The sequence below is a fragment of the Leptonychotes weddellii genome, chromosome 10, assembly GCF_054177405.1.
Source record: "Leptonychotes weddellii isolate Sample4059 chromosome 10, ASM5417740v2, whole genome shotgun sequence".
NCBI classification, from domain to species: domain Eukaryota; kingdom Metazoa; phylum Chordata; class Mammalia; order Carnivora; family Phocidae; genus Leptonychotes; species Leptonychotes weddellii.
Window position 1 is genome coordinate 21,463,297 of NC_138378.1, and position 17,805 is coordinate 21,481,101.

At 39.1% G+C, this 17,805-nt stretch overlaps 1 protein-coding gene across 7 annotated transcripts in view; it reads left to right on the top strand.

The window, feature by feature from the left end:
* NCOA6 (nuclear receptor coactivator 6) overlaps window positions 1-17,805 on the top strand; it is a 94,580-nt gene that overhangs the window by 33,495 nt on the left and 43,280 nt on the right. For 6 of the 7 annotated variants that reach the window (XM_081832944.1, XM_006727479.3, XM_081832945.1 and 3 more), the window contains exons 2-5: window positions 882-984; window positions 7,067-7,348; window positions 10,325-10,480; window positions 17,126-17,248. In XM_081832944.1, coding sequence (XP_081689070.1) covers window positions 7,114-7,348; window positions 10,325-10,480; window positions 17,126-17,248 — 514 coding nt within the window. In that variant the 5' untranslated portion in view covers window positions 882-984; window positions 7,067-7,113. Of the gene's footprint in view, window positions 1-881; window positions 985-2,408; window positions 2,482-7,066; window positions 7,349-10,324; window positions 10,481-17,125; window positions 17,249-17,805 lie in introns of all 7 variants that reach the window. The other variant, XM_081832940.1, reaches the window with a different exon arrangement.

Consider the following 17,805-nt stretch of genomic DNA (forward strand, 5'->3'; position numbering starts at 1 on the left):
TTCTGCATGGAGCACTGGGTGTTGTGCACGAACAATGAATCATGGAACACTTCATCTAGAACTAATGATGTAATGTATGGGGATTAACATAAGAATAATAAAAAAAAAGATGGCTTTTCTTAAAATACAAATTAACGCATAGTTTTTTCTCTAATAATTATTAATACCTAGTACATATATCCATCTAAACTTTTGAGATTATAAAATCAGTATTTGGCGATAATGTAAAACCGTAACAGCCAAGTTGAAGATGTTGTAGACTGATATTATCTTATTAAGTGAGAATTTTTTCTGAAGCATGACAAAATTAGGCACTTTCCATGCAAAATTTCTATGTGTACTGTAAAGAATACTTAGAAAAACTGAAAATTTGAAAAGTAAAATGTATAGATATTATATATAAAATCAGAAAGAAACTTAAATCTATACTTTATGCAGTTTAAAATGAATTTTGAAATTATGTTAGAACAAGTGGGTCTTATTAAATACAAAGTATTTTGGTTTTGACTCCACGTATCTGCAAAACAGTGTGGCATGATGCTATCAATTTATTTTAATTTGACAGCTATAAAAATGGAGGTAAGGTGAGGAGGGCTCTAAGGCTTAGGGTCCCAGTTTCATAATTCTTAAGCTGGTATATGTCCCTGAGTTTTGCTTCCATACTCTTTGAAATGCTTGTTGAATAGTGGTTTAATCTCAGAAAAAAAGATATATTTTGTAGACTTAATGAAAACTCTGTTTTAATAGCCTCTGAAGATGTCTAAGTTGACTTGATAACTTGTGATATTTGCATTGACTTCTGTTACAAAGATGTCACTTCTGTAGTTTCTAATTTCTATATAATGCTGAAACTTTATTTTCTCTCTCTCATTCTTTTTTAGAATTTTTATTGGCTGCTGCCTTGAGAATACCATCCCTAAAAATGCCAACTTGTTTGGACTTAGAAGATGACCTGGATAAATGATAAAAATTAAAGACATTTTGGTGAGTGAAATCTTACATGAAAGAGTGGTTAAGTTTCAGCTTAATTCCACACAACAGAATGACTCTGTACCAAAGTTACACAGCAGATAAAAAAGTCTTTCCTTCATCGTCTGGCATTTTATCAAAGGAGAAAGTGGTCCTTCAGCCAGTTAGTGGGAGGCATCAGCATGTTTAATGAAGTCCAAAATTCACTGTTTGAATGCCTTCTGTTCCTCTCGGGTTGAGACCTTGATCTCTTTTTCTTTCTCTTAGAGAGCCCACAGACCTCTCAGGAGGCACATTATAACTTTTTTTTTTAAGATTTATTTATTTATTTGAGAGAGCGAGAGAGAGAGCACGAGTGGGTGGGGCAGAGGGAAAGGGAGAGAGAATCTCAAGCAGACTCCGCACTGAGCAAGGAGCCTAATGCAGGGCTCGATCTCATAACCCTGAGATCATGACCCAAGGCAAAATCAAGAGTCAGACACTCAACTGACGGAGCCACCCAGCATCCTGGCACATCATAACTTTTTTTTTTTTAAGATTTTATTTATTTATTTGACAGAGAGACAACAAGAGAGGGAACACAAGCAGGGGGAGCGGGAGAGGGAGAAGCAGGCTTCCCACTGAGCAGGGAGCCCAATGTGGGACTCCATCCCAGGACCCTGGGACCATGACCCGAGCCAAAGGCAGATGCTTAACGACTGAGCCACCCAGGCCCCACATCATAACATTTAAATGCATTTTAAATACCTAGTTTTCTCCAGCGCTATACCAAACCCAGCATAGTTCACCCAGACCTAGTGTTGGACTAGTCAATTAGGGGAGTCATAGAAATTGAAAACTGATGGCTGAGCCTTAGGCATCCATAGCATGTTTCATTTAGCCTGCAGGGTGTTTTCCAAAAATGTAAAACTATTTTAAAATCTGGAGATTTCACTGAATATATGGATTTTAGTCTTTTCTTAAAATTCAGAACATCTACTAGTGCTCCCTCCCATCCTTCCAAAAAGAAAGTAATAAGCTGAAGCAGAGTAGTGACTACTTAACATAGGTGGGTATGTGAGTTTTCTGTTGCCCAAATCATTCATACAGTATGTGAAATGCATTTAATATCCAGTGTTCTTCTCCTATTTTTTTCTGCCTGACCCCTGTATGTGAGTTTGTGATTTCTGATGTGGATCATAGGGTCTTGTCTTTTGTTCACATGGCAGCCAAGTTGATCATCTGAATGGCCTGTGACAGTCTTTTCTCATTACCCAGCTACCTGCACCAGTCCTTTCTCTTCAGATTTAAATGTAAATCTGGTGCATATTAGCTGGTTATATGTATAATATATATGATATATAAATTTATATACTTAACAAGTAATATAAATTTAAACATTTACAAATATATATGTTTAAATATATTTATTTATTTTTAATCCTACTGTGATTTGGAAGATGTTCATAAGTAAGCTTCTAAGCCTTCCTGATGTCTGATGGAGTTTTACCTTGGAGCAGTACTATGTTGCTGGTATGCTTGCTTTTCTCTTTTCTTTCTTTCTTTCTTTTTTTTTTTAATTTTTATTATGAACAATTTCAAACATTTTAGAAAATTATACTACAAACGAAAATATAATGAACACCTATATACCCATCACCTATGTTTAACCTTTATTAACCTTTTGCCATATTTGCTTAATCTATTTTTCCCTCAATTTTATTTTTTTAAAGATTTTACTTACTTGAGAGAGAGAGAAAGTGAGAGAGTGAGAGAGCAGGAGGAGGAGCAGAGGGAGAGGGACAAGCAGACTCCCTGCTGAGCACGGAGCCTGACATGGGGCTCAATCCCAGGACCCTGAGATCATGACCTGAGCCGAAGTCAGACACGTAACCAATGGAGTCACCCAAGACCCTTCCCTCAATTTTAAAGTAAATTATAAGCATCATGACATTTTACCCCTGAGTGCTTCAATATGCATCTCTTAAACAGTAAGAATATTGTCCATAACACCATTATTATCATGCCTAACAAAACTAGCAGTAATTCCCCAGGGTACCTGGGTGGCTCCGTAGGTTAAGTGTCTGAGTCTTGATTTCAGCTCAGATCATGATCTCAGGGTTGTGAGATCGAGCCCTGCATCAGGCTCTGCGCTCAGCAGAGAGTCTGCTTGAGGTTCTTTTTCTCTCCCTTTCCCTTTGCCTCTCCCCCTGCTCTCTCTCTCAATAAAATAAATGAATGAATGAATCTTTTTTAAAAATTAGCAGTAATTCCCTAATTCTCCTAAAAATGTGCTTTACATCTTTTTTTTTCAAACCAAGACAATAAAGGGCCATACATTGCATTTGATTTTTAAGTCTTTTAAATCTCTTTTAACATAGAATAGTTTCACCCACCTTTTTCTTTCATGACCACTGACATAATGAAGAGGCCAAGCCAGTTATGCTCTAGAAATCCTACCTTCTAGATTTGTCTGAATATTTCCTTATGGTGTTATTTAAGTTATTCCTCTGTCTCCTGTACAAAGACTTGTTAGATTCAGTTTAAACATTTTTGGCAGGAATATTTCATAGGTAATACTGTGCAGTTTGGTCATTGTGTTTGGGTGATGACAGCCAGAGCCTCCCACTGTGAAGTTAGTTTTCCCTTTGCCAAGCAGGACATCTCTGGGCTGATACTTTAACATCATGTGAATGAATATCCAGTTAGTTCTCTGTCAATTTTTCACATGTTGTTTTATTCTTATTAATGATCCTTTTCTGAATTACTTTATTAGGGATCACAAAATTGTGATTTTTCTAATGATACTTTTTACATTTAAGTTGGCATTCTTCTATAAAAAAGAGCTTTCCTTTATCCACTGGAGCTGTTTGGCTATCCTGAAATATTACCCTGAAATGATTTAGTTTGGAAATCTACTTCATTCTGCCTTGGAAAGATAGAATAAATAATATGCTTGCTTTTTAAATTTCTCCTGGATATCACATTTATTCTTGGGTTCTTTATAAAAGATTAAAAGAGCTCCAATTAGAAGTGAAACCAATAGATAATCTGGAAATTTATTATGTGGCGAGTGAGCAAATTCACTGGTGGTTAATCTTAACAAACCCAAAGAGGTAGCACATGGCTCTCTTATAAGTGAGCAAATGAGTTTCAAGCTAGTCAGCTGTAATCTGTTGTCTGTCTCCAAGAGCAGGGCACTGAACTGCATTTCACTTGAAGGTTGGTTAATTATTTTGATTATAAATCTTCTGTTAAAGACTAGATTTTAAGTGGACAGTATGTCAATGAATATGTAATGTGGAAGAAGCTTCTTTAAAAAGTTTTTGGAGGGGGGCGCCTGGGTGGCTCAGTTGGTTAAGCGACTGCCTTCGGCTCAGGTCATGATCCTGGAGTCCCAGGATCGAGTCCCACATCGGGCTCCCTGCTCGGCGGGGAGTCTGCTTCTCCCTCTGACCCTCCTCCCTCTCATGCTCTCTGTCTCTCATTCTCTCTCTCGCAAATAAATAAAATTAAAAAAAAAAAAAAAGTTTTTGGAGGGGAGGCCAGCAATTTTTTTCACACTGACTTTGTTTTTTGTTTTTTTTTAAGATTTTATTTATTTATTTGACCGAGAGAGACATAGAGAGAGCAGGAACACAAGCAGGGGGAGTGGGAGAGGGAGAAGCAGGCTTCCCGCGGAGCAGGAGCCCGACGCGGGGCTCGATCCCAGGACCCTGGGATCATGACCTGAGCCGAAGGCAGACGCTTAACAGCTGAGCCACCCAGGCACCCCTTTTCTTTGTTTTTTAAGCATCTGTGTTGTGCCCATAGTGCCTTTAAACTGTTAGTTCCTGAATTTGGATTAGCTGATTTGTTGTGTCTGCCACTAAATGGTTTTCCAAATCCAGATTTGCCAGACTTCATGGCATGACCAGTGACCTCTTTGGAAGACTATCAAAATCCAGGGGTTTTAGTTGGTCTCCTTCTTTCCAGTTAAAGATTCTTTTGGAAACATATCTTAAATTTGAAATCCTCTTCTTGTAGTCATTCCAACTGTGGAATAGCTACTAAATGGCTCCAGTATTTCAGGCAGTCTCAGCAATCAGTCTTTTTCCTCATGAGCAGCAGCTTCTAAGCCCTAAAATCTTTTTTAGTCTTGTTTATTTACCTCTAAAGTTTTTTAAAATCTGTAAAGTACAGATGGCAGTTGACTAAAGGCATTTATTAGGGATTTTCTGAATGCTATTGTTTCTTAACCACCCAAATCACACTATTCCTTTGTAATAGTCACAGTACTAGAAAAGGGTATGATTGCAAAACCGTAAGGTGCTCTGCTCAGATGTAAAAGGGTTTGTTTGGCTTTTTTTTTTTTTTTCCATATTTACTTAAAACAGGAATTTTCCCCTAAGATTTTAGCTTAAATTGGTTTTGGGAAAGTCTTTGCTCCTAAGAAGTTTAAGTGACTATTTAAAAAAGAAAAAGAAGAAAGTTAAACAGTTTTTAAAAGTTGATACATTTTTTTCCATTTGTGCTGGTAATAAAACCTATTACAGCATATTTAGTTTTGCATGTCCCCAGTGACTTCTATCATATTTGGAAAATAGGAAAGGAAAATTTACCAGTGATCTTACCAACCTAGCACAATCACTGTTTGCATTTTAGTGGATTTCTTTTCAGCCATTTTCTTGCAATTAAAGATGGAAATCCATCTTTAAAAAACACATAGTTGTAATTATAGTTTATGTAAGGAATGTTTTTAAATTAGAAGAGTTGTGTGAGGTTCTTATGTTTCCATATCATCCTCACTTAATGGAGATGCTAAAAAAGGAGTGTTCACTCACTTTTGGGTTAAGAATGTGATCTTAGTCCCAAAGCTAATGGAGAAAATGGCCACATGGTGTGATCTTTAGTACAGGTACTCTTTGGTAGACAACATAACTGAAAATAGCGGGTAATGTGACTTCTCTAGATCTAAAAGTTAAAAAGTAATTTAGTTCTGTCCTGGACATAGTTCTTTCCCTCCATAAACATGTGTTAACCACTTATTTTCCTTTCCTGAAAGTATTTAAAAATGTTTTTGTTTGTTTTGTTCCTGAATTGTTATTTTTAGTCCTATCACTATTAATAACCCTTTAAAAGTTATTTTAAAGGGTCCTTAAGACTTTTTAGGATTTTAGGTAGTCCTCTGGATGTTTTTAGTTGGGTCAAGTTGTGCTTTTCAGATTAGAGAAAGAGAATGGCTCTAAAACATTGGCTCCTCTGAAACTTTTGTCGGGACAGGAATAAGGGGAGTCTTGGGGAACCTCTTGCTCTCTGGGGTCAGTCAAAGGTTTATATAAATTAATTCTCAAAATATAACTTGTTTATTTTTGAGAGAGAGAAAGCAAGCACAAGCAGGGGGTGGGGGCAGAGGGAGAAGCAGACTCCCCGTTGAGCAGCGAGCCTCATGTGGGATGTGGTCCCAGGATTCTGGGATCATGACTTGAGCCGAAGGCAGACGCCTAACCATCTGAGCCACGCAGGCGCCCTATTTCAAATATTTTTAAGAGTTAATTATTACAGGGCGCCTGGGTGGCTCAGTTGGTTAAGCGACTGCCTTCAGCTCAGGTCATGATCCTGGAGTCCCTGGATCGAGTCCCGCATCGGGCTCCCTACTCGGCAGGGAGTCTGCTTCGTCCTCTGACCCTATCCCCTCTCATGTGTTCTCTCTCTCTCAAATAAATAAATAAAATCTTTAAAAACAAAACAAAACAAAAAAGTTAATTATTACAGGGGCGCCTGGGTGGCTCAGTTGGTTAAGCGACTGCCTTCGGCTCAGGTCATGATCCTGGAGTCCCTGGATCGAGTCCCGCATCGGGCTCTCTGCTCGGCGGAGAGTCTGCTTCTCCCTCTGACCCTCCTCCCTCTCATGTGCTTGCTCTCTCTCTCAAATAAATAAATAAAATCTTTAAAAAAAAAAGTTAATTATTACAGAATGTCTTAATTAGTTTATCCTCTCTGTAATTTCTTAATTTTTATAGTGTGCTTTCTTATTACTTGGCAAATAAATTACAGTTTTCACAGAACAATGGGTTATACATTGTTGATTATATAATTATGCATTGTAATGCCCTTTTTCTATCTTCTTTTTTCAAAGGTTTTCTTATTCTCCATTTGGCATATGCTACTGGAATAATATTCACCATGGTTTTGGATGACCTTCCAAACTTAGAAGACATCTATACTTCCTTGTGTTCATCAACAATGGAAGACTCAGAGATGGATTTTGATTCTGGACTAGAAGATGATGACACAAAAAGTGATAGTATTTTGGAGGATTCCACAATCTTTGTGGCCTTCAAAGGAAATATAGATGATAAAGACTTCAAATGGAAATTGGACACAATATTGGAGAATGTGCCCAATTTGTTACACATGGGTAATTTGCTTTAATTATTTTCTTCTTCTTGTTACTCTTTTTTAAAAGTGTTTGCTCTTCTGTGATTATCCTGAGTTTCACAAACTAAAACTGCTATACTGGATTGAAAGGCTGATTTTAAGTGCAGGATTTTATTTTTTATTTATTTTTTTAAAAGATTTTATTTATTTGTTTGACAGAGAGAGATATACAGCGAGAGAGGGAACACAAGCATGGGGAGTGGGAGAGGGAGAAGCAGGCTTCCCGCAGAGCAGGGACCCCGATGTGGGGCTCGATCGCAGGACCCTGGGATCATGACCCGAGCCGAAGGCAGACGCTTAATGACTAAGCCACCCAGGCGCCCCGTGCAGGATTTTAAATGACATATAACATATTAGTTTCAGATACACAACATACCATTCCATATTTGTATATATTGTGAAATGATCACCACAATAAATCTAGTTAACATCTGTCACCGTACATAGTTACAATTTTGTTTTCTTATGATGAGAACTTTTAAGATATACTCTCTTAGCAATTTACAAATATGGAATAAAGTATTATTAATCATAGTCACTATGCTGTACATTATATCCCTGCGACAATAACAGGAAGTTTGTACCTTTTGACCCCCTTCACCCATTTCACCCACTCCCCTCACCCCCCAACTTCTGTCAGCCATCAGTCTGTTCCCTGTATCTATGAGCTTGGTGTTTTTGATCTTGTTTTGTTTTGTTTTTAAGATTCCACATGTCAGTGAGATCGTATTGTATTTGTCTTTGCTTATTTCACTTAGCATAATGCCCTGAGGGTCCATCCATGTTTGTTTTAAATGGCAAGATTCTTATTTATGGCTGAATAATATTCCGTTTTCTATATATATACCACATTTTCTTTGTTCATTCATCCATCCACAGACACTTAAGTTGTTTCCATATCTTTGCTTTTATAAATAATGCTGCAGTGAACATGGGGGTGCAGATGTTTTTTGAATTATTGTTTTTGTTTTCTTCAGATAAATATTAGAAGTAGAATTGCCAGATCATGTGATAGTTTTATTTTTAATTTTTTGAGGAACCTCCATACTGTTTTCCACAGTGGCAGCAACAGTTTACATTCTCACTAACAATACATGAGGGTTCCTCTTTTCATCCTCACCAACGCTTGTTTTCTGTTTGTTTGTTTGTCAATTATAGCCATTCTAGTAGATATGAGGTGATATCTCATTGTGGTTTTGATTCGCATATCCCTGATGATTAGTGATGTTGATCACCTTCCCTGTACCTGTTGGTCATCTGTATGTATTCTTTGGAAAAAAGTCTTTTCAGATCTGCCCATTTTTTAATTGGATTGTTTGGATTTTTGCTATCAAGTTGCCTGATTTCTTTAAATATTTTGGATATTAATTCCTTATCAGATACATGATTTGCAAATATTTTCTCCCATTCATTAGGTTGCCTTTCATTTCGTGAATGGTTTCCTTTGCTCTGAGGAAGCTTTTTAGTTTGATCTGGTTCCAATTGTTTTTGTTTTTGTTTCCTTTGCTTTTTTGTGTCCCATTGAAAAAAATTGCCAAGGCCAATGTCAAGGAGCTTACCACCTATGTTTTCTTCTAGTTTTATGGTTTCAGGTCTTACATCCAGTCTTTAATCCATTTTGGGTTAACTTTTGTGTATGGTGTAAGATAGTGATCCAGTTTCATTCCTTTGCAAGTGGCTGTCTAGTTTTCCCAGCAACACTTATTAAAGAGACTGTCCTCTCCCTATTGTGTATTCTTGGCTCCTTTGTCATAAATTAATTGACCATATATGTGTGGGCTTATTTCTGGGCTCTCTGTTTTGTTCTATTGATCTGTGTGTGTTTTTATGCCAATACCATACTGTTTTGATTACTATAACTTTTTTTTTTAAGATTTTATTTATCTGACAGAGAGAGACACAGCGAGAGAGGGAACACAGCAGAGGGAGTGGGCGAGGGAGAAGCAGGCTTCCCGCTGAGCAGGGAGCCTGATGCGGGGCTCGATCCCAGGACCCTGGGATCATGACCTGAGTCGAAGGCAGACACTTAACGACTGAGCCACCCAAGTGCCCCTGATTACTGTAACTTTGTAATACAGCTTGAAATCAGAGAGCTAGAATTTTTTTTATAGAAATGCTGTTATGTTTCTTTTAACTACATGGAGAAACTGAACATGATAAGGTATTGCTTAACATAGTAATCCTTAAATTATCTGCTCTAGTGGATAGGAGTTAATTCTTAAGACTCATATTTATTGTTTTTAGCTCTGTGATTTTCAGTTTCCTTTCCTTCCTTCAATACTGGATCTTGAAGGTCCCTTAAAGCTTAGAAAGATCTTTTACTTTGTGGTTCTACTTAAAATGTATGTGAAGTGTGTTTTCTTAAATTTTAGATCAGAGGTTACCAACTGGCAGCCTGTTGGATCCAGGCTGCAACCATATGTTACGGCTCTAGTTTAGTTCAGTTTTTTTTTTTTTTTAATGTTTGAATTTCATTGCCAGTGCTTTTAAAATTTAAATATTTTACATACAAATCTAGACTTGACTTTGGATTTAGCTCTAAAAATGGAAAGATCTGGGACGCCTGGGTGGCTGTTGTTAAGCGTCTGCCTTCAGCTCAGGGCATGATCCCAGGGTCCTGGGAATTTAGCCCCACATCAGGCTCCCTGCTCAGCGGGAAGCCTGCTTCTCCCTCTCCCACTCCCTCTGCTTGTGTTCCCTCTCTTGCTGTGTGTCTCTCTGTCAAATAAATAAAATCTAAAAAAAAAAAAGTTTGTTAAATAATCTGTTCATGGCCACTCAGGTGTTAAGTGGTAAAGCTGGATTAGATTTGAAATCTAGCTAATGCCAAAGACTAAGCTGTCACAGCTACTCCAAGCCAATGCTCTGTCTTGTTCTTTTGTTTTTGGTTTGTTTGTCCCATGTCTTCTGGTGGCTAAAAGATTACTAATATTATTCGCTTTCTTTCACGACCAAGAATCCAGCAAGCTAAAGGTACAGAAGGTGGAGCCCTGGAACAGTGTGCGTGTGACATTCAACATCCCCCGGGAAGCAGCAGAGCGGCTACGGATCCTGGCTCAGAGCAACAACCAACAGCTTCGGGATCTGGGGATTCTCTCCATTCAGATTGAAGGTGCCCATCTGGACCCAAATCATAACAACAGTAGAACATAGCATGATTTTCTGTGCTGCTTTGTCTGTTCCTCTCATGTTTCAGAATGCCAAATAACTCATGTAACCTGCACTTCACATTGAAGCACCTTAGGGTAAAGAGGAATTGAGCCCTGGGTCTGATGCTTCAGCATCCACAGTCTCAGACTCCGTTCCCTTGGCTGATTTTGTTTGTCAGTCTGTCAGATTGAGATTTTACTGGCACCCTGACCAGGAACTGATTTGTCTTTTAAAGAATATCTAATTTCGTTAGCTTCCTTCTACCAAATAAGCTTTAGTATTTTATTTCTTTATTCATCTAACAGAGATTAGGAGGCCTTGAATGGTCCTTTTTGTAGCAGTATTCATTTTTCAGATATTTTGCCAGAGTAGTCTTTTCAAAATGAAAATATGCTACACATGTGCACACACACACACACAGCCTAAAACCCCTGCTGTGGCTTGCTGTCATTCACAGAATAAGGACTAAACTTCTTAACCATGACCTCATGGCCTTGTGTGATCTGACCTCTACCTTTCTCATCCAGTCTTAACTCATACAGCTCTCCTCCTTGCTCTCTGTTCATGCCTCTCCATCTTTCTTCTGGCTCCTTGAATTTGCATTTCTTCCTCCTGCCAAGGGCCCTTTGCACTTATGTCTTCTCTATATGGAATGTTGTCTCTTACCATTCCCCCTTCCCTTAGTTAATATCTACTCAGCCTTCAAGTATCAGCTTAAATCTTCTTCTTCTTTTTTTTTTTTAATTTTTATTTATTTGACAGAGACACAGTGAGAGGGGGAACACAAGCAGGGGGAGTGGGAGAGGGAGAAGCAGGCTTCCCACTGAGCAGGGATCCTGATGCGGGGCTCGATCCCAAGACCCTGGGATCATGACCTGAGCCGAAGGCAGATGCCTAACCGACTGAGCCACCCAGGTGCCCCTCAGCTTAAATCTCCTTGAGGATATATTTTCTGAACTCCCTGATGAAGTCGGTGTCCTTTATGTGCTCTCACAAAAGTCTATTTTTTTCCTCCTTACATCATTTATGTAATGCTTTCATCAGAGCAATTATTTGACTATTATTTTATTCTCCCCTAGAATGCAGACTCTAATAGGGCAGAGACCATGTCTGGTTTTGCTCACTGTTGTAGCTCTGCTTGCCTGGAACATGTTAGGTTCCTTAGTAAACATATGTTGAATAAAAACAAGGAAAGCACACACATAATAGCACCACTTTGCTTTAGCACTTGGCATACAATGATAAGTATAATATGGTCCTTGCTGTTATGAACTCAAAAGCTCCTGACCTTGGTGAAGGAGACAAACCTATGAGAGATCTAAGTACCAGGTATGGGGGAGCATAGAGGAGGTTAGAAAGGATTATATGTATTTTGAAAAATGGGGTAAATCCCATCATTTGATAAACAAGGGAATAGTGGTTTAAACAACAGTCTATCATGAAAAATGTTGGATTATCTAAAAGGATCCAGAAAAGTAAAATTAATTCACAGCAATCTATAGGATATAGGATGAACTTAGGAAAACAATTTTTGGCTACAATAAAACTATATAGGCTGTTTATGTTTGTTTTTTTTTAAAAAATTTATTGGGGCGCCTGGGTGGCTCAGTTGTTAAGTGTCTGCCTTCGGCTCGGGTCGTGATCCCAGGGTCCTGGGATCAAGCCCCGCATTGGGCTCCCTGCTCGCCAGGAAGCCTGCTTCTCCCTCTCCCACTCTCACTGCTTGTGTTCCCTCTCTCGCTCTGTCTCTCTCTGTAAAATAAATAAATAAAATCTTTAAAAAAAAAAATTTATTTAGGGGCCCCTGGGTGGCTCAGCCGGTTAAGCGTCTGCCTTCGGCTCAGGTCATGATCCCAGGGTCCTGGGATCAACCCCCACATCGGGCTCCTTACTCAGTGGGAGCCTGCTTTTCCTTCCTTCTGCCTGCCACTCCCCCTGCTTGTGCTTCTGTGCTCTCTCTGTGTCAAATAAATAAAATCTTTTTTTAAAAAAAGAATTTATTAGAGAGAGTGAGAGAGAGAGAACACAAGTGGGGGGTTGGGGGGATGGGAGAAGCAGAGGGAGAAGCAGACTCCCTGCTGAGCAGGGAGCCCGATGCTGGGCTCAATCCCAGGACCCTGGTGTCATGACCTGAGCCAAAGGCAGACACTTAACCGACTGAGCCACCCAGGCACCCCAAAACTCTAAATGTTTTGTGGTTTCTGTTAGCTATTTATGGGAGTTAAAAGGGCTTTGGAACTTTATGTGGTCGTGTTTTCTACTGGAGAAAGGAAACACCAGTTTCTTCTTTTAATCAGACCTATTTCCTGTAAGTTCTCTTTAAAAGGATAAGGTGCTGGCCTTTATTATAGCCATAAATTAAAGCATAGGTACCATCAAGGAAGTAAAATAGATAACATATATTTTATGAAATTACAAAATTCACATATGGCAGTGATTATCACATTACAGAAGAGAGTTCTTTAACTTTTAGGATACACATGTGTATCCCAGGTGATCTTTTCTCTCTCCACTTTTCTCTCATCTTTTCTCTCTCTTAGTACATCGTGAGAGGAGGTGTTGCCACTGCCGTGGTGTCCACTGCAGGGGTGCAGGGAGAGGTGGTTCCCCGACAGCCTGTTTTCCATTGAAGAATACTCTCTGTACCCTTCCTTTCTCGAGTTTGGGCCAGGAAGTTGGGGAGACATCTTTTTTAAGGACATTTTGTGACCCCTCTATTCATTCATGGTGATTTAAAGCAGAGTCTGCAAACTCTTTCTGTAAAGGGCCAGAGAATAAATTTTTTTGGCTTTGTGGGCCCTAAGATCTCTGTCACAACAATTCCAGGTTGGTTGTAGTGCAAAACAGCCATAAGCGTATGTAAGTGAATAAACATGGATGTGTTCCAGTAACACTTTATTTAATTATACAGGCAGCAGGCTAGATTGGGTCCATAGGCCAAGGTTTGCCGACCCTTAATCAGCAAGTTTGGGAGCCTGTAGTGTGTTTCTTTGATACCAGTTAGCTTATATGCAGTTGGCAAATAGGGGAATGATAATACTATAATGTGGAAATTGTGTGTATTCATAAAGAAGGCAAGGGAAGCTGGAATAGTGGGAATAGAAGGATGATTACAAGGAAAAAAAAAAAGACAAATTTAGCTGCTACATAGGTGGGAGTCCTTTCAGCTCTATTTTCAGATAATTAAGAATCAGAATTTATATTCAGTTACCTTTCCTCAGAGATGCACCCCCAGACTAGCTTGGCTCTTGGCTTGTGACAAGTTTCACTTCCTCCTGTGCCTGCTTTAGTGGCAGCCCCACTGGCTCAGAGCTCTTTTGCATCTGCATTATTTCAGCACCTGTAACCAGGCATTTCCACTGGAAATGTTTTTGGATATGTTGCCTCCACCAGTTACTGTTTTTTACCAGAGCTCTAGTTACAAAGCCACATCGGTTTTGAGTTTGTCCCAACAACACTGTTTTTCCCATAAAATCAGTTATTTTCAGTGTGAGATTTTACAGAATGTGGGATTTTCCAGGAATGCATTCATCATACAGAAAAATGCCTGTAATTCTTTGTAAGCTTATAAGATGACGATTCATAATATATTCAATAAATAGCTAATGAGTGCCTACCATGTATCAGACACCATTCTGTGTCTTAAGGATATAATCAGGGTGGCCATATATTAAGGATATAATTAGGGTGGCCATATAATTAATCATCTAAATTGACACTTTTGAGAGTAAAAGGGATGCTATTAATAACTGTCTCCGAACAATAGATATAAAGGAACTAGGGCAGATTTATGGTTACCCTTGTATGGGGATGGGAAAGGCAGACAAGAAATCAAGTGAATGAGTAAGTAATTACATGGGATGTGCTCTGAAGAAGTAACAAGATGTGATAAGGGTGACCTACCCTTGGATAAGACAATTGGAGAAGGTCTTTGGGGGCCTGTGACACTTAAGTTTACATGAAAAGTGAGAAGTTGGCTTACATGAAGAGAGCAAGAGAACTGTTGTAAGCAGAGGGATCAACGTATGCAAAGGCCTTGAGGTGAGAAGCAGCTTTGTGTGCCTAAGAAACTAAAAAAAAAAGCCACTGAGGCTGAATCCTTATTACTGAAGGAGAAAATAGTATAGTTGAAGTTAGGTAAGCAAGGGCCACATCTGGGCTGTTAAATATGGTAGCCACCAGCTATATGTGGCTGTTGAGCGCTGGACGTATGGCTAGTTCAAACTCTGACATATGAGCTGTGAGTAAAATACATAGTGGATTTTGAAGACTTAGCACTCCCAAAAAAGAATGTAAAATATTTCATTAACTTTTGTATTAGTTACATGTTGAAATAATAATACATTAGAGGGTGCCTGGGTGGCTCAGTTGGTTAAGCGACTGCCCTCGGCTCAGGTCATGATCCTGGAGTCCCGGGATCAAGTTCCACATCGGGCTCCCTGCTCAGCAGGGAGTCTGCTTCTCCCTCTGACCCTCCTCCCTCTCGTGCTCTCTCTCATTCTCTCTCTCGCAAATAATAATAATAATAATAATAATAATACATTAAATATGCTGGGTTAAATAAGATATTACAATTAATTTCATCTGGTTTTTTTTTTAACCTTTTTACTGTGGCTTCTAGAAAATTTAGAATTATATGTGTGGCTCATATTACATTTCTCTTGAACAGCACTGGACTAGATAGATCATTTAAGGCCTTTATATCCTGTTTGGAAGAGTTTGGCTTTTATTTCTACAACAGTAGGAAGTAATAGAGCAGTTTGAAGCAGAGAACTGACATGATCTGATGTCCATTTCAAGAATAATATTCTTTCCGCTTACAGTGTCTTAGCAAGTTTGGTATATGAATAGTTCCTTCCCTTAATTGGAAACCCTCAAGATCTGTAGTCTCTTTTTCTTTCATTCCTGTCTCCCATAGGCAATTTTTAAAAAAGATTTTATTTATTTATTAGCGAGAGAGAGCACAAGCAGGAGGAGGGGCAGAGGGAGATGGAGAGGGAGAAGCAGGCTCCCCGCTGAGCAGGGAGCCCGATGCGGGACTAGATCCCAGGACCCCAGGACCATGACCTGAGCCGAAGGCAGACACTTAACCCACTGAGCCACCCAGGTGCCCCTCCCATAGGCAATTTAGAGCATCTTATAGCCCCTGGTAATTGGTCCCTTATTAGTAGGATGTTTATGCCCTATGACCCATCTACCTGCCTGGTTGAAATACTTAATACAGAAAGGTGACTTTATCAGTGACAAGACAGAGGAAACTACTTTGTTCTCATTAGCTTCCTGCTTTATCATCTGGCTCTATAAACCGGGACCCCACAATATGGAAGGATTCCAATCAGTGCAATGCTGCCTTTCGCCTCCTTAGCCACCAGGTAGCTGTACTTCTATCTGTCCACTACGTGGTGCTGTCATCCAGAGGAACAAAATTTTGGATTAAGCGCAGAAAGTATCCTGAAATTTGTTTCTTTTTATCATTTAACCAAGTAAAATTTAAGTTACCTTTAAGTTTAGAGTTACCTCTAAATAATTGGAACACTTATAGTGATGTTACCTACCAGGATATTATGAGGTTCAAATGAGATAAAATCTTGTAAGCATTAAAAACTGTACAGGGGTGCCTGGGTGGCTCAGTCATTTAAACGTCTGCCTTTGGCTCAGGTCATGATCGGGCTCCCTGCTCATGGGAGAGTCTGCCTCTCCCTATCCCTTCTACTCCCCCCAACCCCCTGCTCGTGCTTGCACTCAATCTCTCTCTCTCTCAAATAAATAAATAAAATCTTTTAAAAAATAAAATAAAAATAAAAACTCTATAAATGTTGGTCTTATCATTAGATGCTATAAAAGTAGATTAGTAGCAATTCTATCTACTCTTCATTGTATGAATATCTCTAATGGATATCTATTTATATTACAGTTTTTGAAAGGGAAATGGTATATTTTTTTAAGATTTTATTTATTTGAGAGAGAGAGAGATAGCAAGAGAAAGCATGAGCAGCGGCAAGGGAGGAGGAGAAGCAGGCTCCTCGCTGAGCAGGGAGACCAACCCAGGGCTCAATCGCACAACCCCGAGACCATCACCCAAGCCAAAGGCAGACGCCCAACTGACTGAGCCCACCCAGGAACCCCCGGGAAATGGTATTTTGCTCACAAATATTACAGTGTCCCTGTACCATCATATGTTCTTTCTCCGTTAAACCTACTCATATCTCTACCTTCTGATTGTAAATTCCCAAAAGGTAATCTAGGATTTTGAGAATTTCTGAGAACATTTTCTTCCTTCTCACACACACAGACACACATGGCACCCACACACTGAGCTAGTTGAAAATAGATATTCAGAGTTACAAGCTGTCTCCTGACACTATACATCATTAATGATTGCCTGTCTGCTGTATTGTGAGGATTGATTATGTTCTTCTTGTGCTTCTTGTAAGTAAACCTACTCAGATGAATTTGAAGGAAGACCCTCGTATTGCACTTACCTTTTTTGTGATGGTAAACTTACCATAATTCAAAAACACAGAAAATAAAGTTCTTGTATACCTGTTTTTAAGCAACATTTGCATCTTATTCTGATGGTTTCTTTTTTATAACCTGTCATTTTCAGGGGAAGGTGCTATCAACCTGGCTTTGGCTCAGAACCGAAGCCAAGATGTGAGAATGAATGGACCCATGGGAGCTGGAAATTCAGTTAGGATGGAGGCAGCATTTCCCATGGCAGGTGGTCCAGGTGAGATCTCCCACGCAGTTATTTGACATTTTACTGGTTTGCTTTTTTCCCCTTTATTTGCTAATGTTTGATCATTTGGGTCCTGCAAAATAGGTGGAGATTTCTGGTACATCTCTGTTTTCTGGTTTAGGAAAGCATGATTTAAATCACTCTTAGGGTAGAGTCACAGAGCATGGGCTCATGCTTAAAGGTAGATAGATGAGCACTGAGCTGTGCAGCAAACATTTATTGAGTTCTTTTTATAGGACAGGACCTCTGCTAAGTGTTGGAGATAGAAATGAATAAAATATTTTCTACCCTCAGAATGTTTATAATATAATGGAGAATGTAGCTTTTCAACTCCCACTTTCTCTGAGGCCGAGAATCTGTGAGCTGAGTTCTTGTGTGCTTATGTGGAATCTGAAGAAGTATGTGGAAGAATATGTGTTTTTAGGTATTTAGAATTTGAGAGAGTTATAAATTATTTGCTAACTTTTCCAGTAAAACTGAAATTTCTTCTTTAGAGATTGAGCTCAATATTCTGTGAATCACAAAATGTTAGAATTAAGTTGGCTCTC